Source organism: Oncorhynchus mykiss, chromosome 10 (assembly GCF_013265735.2).
Source record: "Oncorhynchus mykiss isolate Arlee chromosome 10, USDA_OmykA_1.1, whole genome shotgun sequence".
In the NCBI taxonomy this organism is placed as follows: Eukaryota; Metazoa; Chordata; class Actinopteri; order Salmoniformes; family Salmonidae; genus Oncorhynchus; species Oncorhynchus mykiss.
The window spans coordinates 3,762,677-3,768,676 of record NC_048574.1 but is presented as its reverse complement, the minus strand read 5'-3'; the positions used below and the strand labels follow the sequence as shown (position 1 = coordinate 3,768,676).

The window sequence follows — 6,000 nt, the reverse complement described above, 5'->3', positions numbered from 1 at the left end:
TGTATATAGTGGGTATATAGTGTGTATATAGTATGTGTTTCCTGTATCTAGTCCCTGTGTGTATATAGTATAGTGTGTACATAGTGTAGTGTATATAGTATAGTGTGTATATAGTATAGTGTATATAGTGTAGTGTATATAGTGTGTGTATAGTGTGTATAGTATAGTGTGTATATAGTGTGTATATAGTGTAGTGTATATAGTGTGTATATAGTGTAGTTTATATAGTGTGTATATAGTATAGTGTGTATATAATGTAGTGTATATATTGTGTGTATAGTATAGTGTGTATATAGTGTAGTGTATATAGTGTGTGTATAGTGTAGTGTATATAGTGTGTATATAGTATAGTGTGTATATAGTATAGTGTGTATATAGTATAGTGTATATAGTGTAGTGTATATAGTGTGTGTATAGTGTGTATAGTATAGTGTGTATATAGTGTAGTGTGTGTTACCTGTATCTTGTCCCTGTGTGTATATAGTGTGTGTATAGTGTATATAGTGTATATAGTGTAGTGTGTATATAGTGGGTATATAGTGTGTATATAGTATGTGTTACCTGTATCTAGTCCCTGTGTGTATATAGTGTGTGTATAGTGTGTGTATAGTATAGTGTGTATATAGTGTAGTGTATATAGTATAGTGTGTATATAGTATAGTGTGTATATAGTGTGTATATAGTGTGTATATAGTGTAGTGTGTGTTACCTGTATCTTGTCCCTGTGTGTATATAGTGTGTGTATAGTGTGTATATAGTATAGTGTGTATATAGTATAGTGTATATAGTGTAGTGTATATAGTGTGTGTATAGTGTGTATATAGTGTGTATATAGTGTAGTGTGTGTTACCTGTATCTTGTCCCTGTGTGTATATAGTGTAGTGTATATAGTGTGTATATAGTGTAGTGTGTATATAGTGTGTGTTACCTGTATCTAGTCCCTGTGTGTATATAGTGTGTGTATAGTGTGTATATAGTATAGTGTATATAGTATAGTGTATATAGTATAGTGTATATAGTGTGTATATAGTATAGTGTGTATATAGTATAGTGTATATAGTGTAGTGTATATAGTGTGTGTATAGTGTGTATATAGTGTAGTGTGTGTTACCTGTATCTTGTCCCTGTGTGTATATAGTGTAGTGTATATAGTGTGTATATAGTGTAGTGTATATAGTGTAGTGTGTATATAGTGTGTATATAGTGTGTGTTACCTGTATCTTGTCCCTGCGTCTCTGCTGCTCAGCCAGTTTGTTGGTGAGGGCGCTCCGTCTGGCCCGGAGCTCTCGGATGTCGTCCTCACTGCCATCATCACCGTCCGACACAGACGACTCCGCCTCCACGATGACGTCATCACTCTGCGACACAGCAACGGAAGAGAAGGGCATGTTACAAAACTGAGACACACACAATCACACACACACACACACACACACAATCACACACACAGCTGTTTAACTTCCGTTGTTTGGGTAAAAGCCAGCGACACACAGGGGACAGGAGACGGACACACCTCTCTCTCTGTCTGCGAGTCCTGTCTGCTGCGTGCGTCGCCGGGGCGACCGGGTTGGGGAGAGGTTGCCATGGAGACGTACTTCCCTCCTTTAAAAGCCAGGAGAGGTTCTTCCTGTCCACACAGAGCCTCCAGGAAATACTTCAATACTGTTACCCTTTTACAGTCTGCTGCTATCGCCTAGAGAGAGGGAGAAAAAGGGGGGGAGAGGGAGAAAAGGGGGGGAGAGGGAGAAAAGGGGGGGGAGAGAAAAGGGGGGAGAGGGAGAAAAGGGGGGGGGAGAGAAAAGGGGGGGAGAGGGAGAAAAGGGGGGACAGGGAGAGAAGGGGGGACAGGGAGAAAAGGGGGGAGAGGGAGAAAAGGGGGGAGGGAGAAAAGGGGGGGGGGGAGAAAAGGGGGGGAGAGGGAGAAAAGGGGGGAGAGGGAGAAAAGGGGGGAGGGAGAAAAGGGGGGAGAGGGAGAAAAGGGGGGAGAGGGAGAAAAGGGGGGAGAGGGAGAAAAGGGGGGAGGGAGAGAAAGGGGGGGAGAGGGAGAGAAAGGGGGGGAGAGGGAGAAAAGGGGGGAGGGAGAAAAGGGGGGAGGGAGAAAAGGGGGGAGGGAGAGAAAGGGGGGAGGGAGAGAAAGGGGGAGGGAGAGAAAGGGGGGAGGGAGAGAAAGGGGGGGAGAGGGAGAAAAGGGGGGACAGGGAGAAAAGGGGGGAGAGGGAGAAAAGGGGGGAGGGAGAAAAGGGGGGAGGGAGAAAAGGGGGGAGGGAGAAAAGGGGGGAGAGGGAGAAAAGGGGGGAGGGAGAGAAAGGGGGGGAGGGAGAGAAAGGGGGGGAGAGAAAGGGGGGGAGAGAAAGGGGGGGAGAGGGAGAAAAGGGGGGAGGGAGAAAAGGGGGGAGGGAGAGAAAGGGGGGAGGGAGAGAAAGGGGGGAGGGAGAGAAAGGGGGGGAGAGGGAGAAAAGGGGGGACAGGGAGAAAAGGGGGGAGAGGGAGAAAAGGGGGGAGGGAGAGAAAGGGGGGGGAGAGAGAAAAGGGGGGGAGAGAGAAAAGGGGGGGAGAGAAAAGGGGGGGAGAGAGAAAAGGGGGAGAGAGAGAAAAGGGGGAGAGAGAGAAAAGGGGGAGCGAGAGAAAAAGGGGGGGAGAGGGAGAAAGGGGGGGAGAGGGAGAAAAGGGGGGGAGAGGGAGAAAAGGGGGGAGAGGGAGAAAAGGGGGGGAGAGGGAGAAAAGGGGGGGAGAAAGGGGGGGAGAGGGAGAAAGGGGGGGAGGGAGAAAAGGGGGGAGAGGGAGAGAATATTGGTCTACTGATACGGTTTTATGATTGTGTATGTGTATGTGTGTGTGTGTGTGTGTATGTGTGTGTGTGTGTGTGTATGGTGGATAAACTCACTGTATCCCCGGTGCAGTCTACGTAGCAGGGTTCCTGAGGGGCGGCGAGCAGCGGGACGAAGCCGGCCAGTAGCCTGTCCTCCTCCAATAGCAGCAGGCGGAGCTCCTCATCCCCCTCGCCTCCGTCCCCGTCTGCCTTGTACAGTGGCGCCTCGCCGTGGTCGACACGCGCCAACGCATTACACAGGTCTGCCAGGCTACGCCACACATCAAGACTACAGCTACAGGGGGAGAGAGAGTGTGTGTGTGTCAGTGTGTGTGTGTCAGTGTGCCTTAGAATATTTTAAAATAAAAGTCTATTACGTTTGAAATTGAGTGCCAATTCCACCCAACCAGGCAACAAACAGGGAAAAAAGAGCTCATCGTGTGTGTGTGTGTGTGTGTGTATGTGTGTGTACTTACTCTATACGGCAAGGTGGAGGATTCCATTGGTTGGGGTGTCCAAGCATCCAATCAGACCAGACCTTGACGCTAGGCAGCAGCTCCCTCAGGTCCAATGGAAAGGCAGAAACTCTCACCATCCCCTCCTGCCCCTCTTCTCTCTCCTCCGCTGGGATGGGCTCTGAGTGATTGAGATTTAGCGAGTGAGTGCCGATCTACTTCGATCAAGAGGCTAACAAGGTGGCTACTCCTAGCACGGTGCTTCTGAATAAACATCGCCTCTTCTCAGGATTCCTGAGAGGGACAGGCGGATGAATTTGTGATGAGCCAGTTTCGCCAAGAAGATTGTTTGGCTCGGGGCTCTCCACCCCCAAATACAGTGCCTTGCGAAAGTATTCGGCACCCTTGAACTTTGCGACCTTTTGCCACATTTCAGGCTTCAAACATAAAGATATAAAACTGTATTTTTTTGTGAAGAATCAACAACAAGTGGGACACAATCATGAAGTGGAACGACATTTATTGGATATTCCAAACTTTTTTAACAAATCAAAAACGGAAAAATTGGGCGTGCAAAATTATTCAGCCCCTTTACTTTCAGTGCAGCAAACTCTCTCCAGAAGTTCAGTGAGGATCTCTGAATGATCCAATGTTGACCTAAATGACTAATGAGGATAAATACAATCCACCTGTGTGTAATCAAGTCTCCGTATAAATGCACCTGCACTGTGATAGTCTCAGAGGTCCGTTAAAAGCGCAGAGAGCATCATGAAGAACAAGGAACACACCAGGCAGGTCCGAGATACTGTTGTGAAGAAGTTTAAATCCGGATTTGGATACAAAAATATTTCCTAAGCTTTAAACATCCCAAGGAGCACTGTGCAAGCGATAATATTGAAATGGAAGGAGTATCAGACCACTGCAATTCTACCAAGACCTGGCCGTCCCTCTAAACTTTCAGCTCATACAAGGAGAAGACTGATCAGAGATGCAGCCAAGAGGCCCATGATCACTCTGGATGAACTGCAGAGATCTACAGCTGAGGTGGGAGACTCTGTCCATAGCACAACAATCAGTCGTATATTGCACAAATCTGGCCTTTATGGAAGAGTGGCAAGAAGAAAGCCATTTCTTAAAGATATCCATAAAAAGTGTTGTTTAAAGTTTGCCACAAGCCACCTGGGAGACACACCAAACATGTGGAAGAAGGTGCTCTGGTCAGATGAAACCAAAATTGAACTTTTTGGCAACAATGCAAAACGTTATGTTTGGCGTAAAAGCAACACAGCTGAACACACCAATCCCCACTGTCAAACATGGTGGTGGCAGCATCATGGTTTGGGCCTGCTTTTCTTCAGCAGGGACAGGGAAGATGGTTAAAATTGATGGGAAGATGGATGGAGCCAAATACAGGACCATTCTGGAAGAATGATGGAACCTGATGGAGTCTGCAAAAGACCTGAGACTGGGACGGAGATTTGTCTTCCAACAAGACAATGATCCAAAACATAAAGCAAAATCTACAATGGAATGGTTCAAAAATAAACATATCCAGGTGTTAGAATGGCCAAGTCAAAGTCCAGACCTGAATCCAATCGAGAATATGTGGAAAGAACTAAAATCTGTTGTTCACAAATGCTCTCCATCCAACCTCACTGAGCTAGAGCTGTTTTGCAAGGAGGAATGGGAAAAAATGTCAGTCCCTCGATGTGCAAAACTGATAGAGACATACCCCAAGCGACTTACAGCTGTAATCGCAGCAAAAGGTGGCGCTACAAAGTATTAACTTAAGGGGGCTGAATAATTTTGCACGCCCAATTTTTCAGATTTTGATTTGTTAAAAAAGTTTGAAATATCCAATAAATGTCGTTCCACTTCATGATTGTGTCCCACTTGTTGTTGATTCTTCACAAAAAAATACAGTTTTATATCTTTATGTTTGAAGCCTGAAATGTGGCAAACGGTCGCAAAGTTCAAGGGGGCCGAATACTTTCGCAAGGCACTGTATTTACTGTGGCAACAGTGCTCTCAAGTGGCTCGGTCAATTGGGGGGGGGGGGGGGGGGGGGGGGGGGCAAGTTACCGGTTGCAAAGGTCCCCGAACCTGGTATGGGCCGGGCATCAGAACGCACCGTTCCTTCACCACGTTCAGACACGGTTGTCAAGAGTGTTGGATCGATAAAACATCCCAGTCCTCAGGGTGTTGGATCGATAAAACATCCCAGTCCTCAGGGTGTTGGATCGATAAAACATCCCAGTCCTCAGGGTGTTGGAACGATAAAACATCCCAGTCCTCAGGGTGTTGGAACGATAAAACATCCCAGTCCTCAGGGTGTTGGATCGATAAAACATCCCAGTCCTCGGGGTGTTGGATCGATAAAACATCCCAGTCCTCGGGGTGTTGGATCGATAAAACATCCCAGTCCTCAGGGTGTTGGATCGATAAAACATCCCAGTCCTCAGGGTGTTGGATATGAAAAACATCCCAGTCCTCAGGGTGTTGGATCGATAAAACATCCCAGTCCTCAGGGTGTTGGATCGATAAAACATCCCAGTCCTCAGGGTGTTGGATCGATAAAACATCCCAGTCCTCAGGGTGTTGGATCGATAAAACATCCCAGTCCTCAGGGTGTTGGATCGATAAAACATCCCAGTCCTCAGGGTGTTGGATCGATAAAACATCCCAGTCCTCAGGGTGTTGGATCGATAAAACATCCCAGTCCTCGGGGTGGCACTG

At 47.0% G+C, this 6,000-nt stretch overlaps 1 protein-coding gene across 2 annotated transcripts in view; it reads right to left on the bottom strand.

Moving 5' to 3' along the window:
• Positions 1 to 6,000, bottom strand: part of smg6 (SMG6 nonsense mediated mRNA decay factor) — a 40,889-nt gene that overhangs the window by 14,100 nt on the left and 20,789 nt on the right. For both annotated transcript variants that reach the window (XM_036989494.1, XM_036989495.1), the window contains 4 exons: positions 3,286 to 3,445; positions 2,885 to 3,104; positions 1,514 to 1,693; positions 1,215 to 1,358 (listed from right to left, as the gene is read on the bottom strand). In XM_036989494.1, coding sequence (XP_036845389.1) covers positions 1,215 to 1,358; positions 1,514 to 1,693; positions 2,885 to 3,104; positions 3,286 to 3,445 — 704 coding nt within the window. The remainder of the gene's footprint in view (positions 1 to 1,214; positions 1,359 to 1,513; positions 1,694 to 2,884; positions 3,105 to 3,285; positions 3,446 to 6,000) is intronic.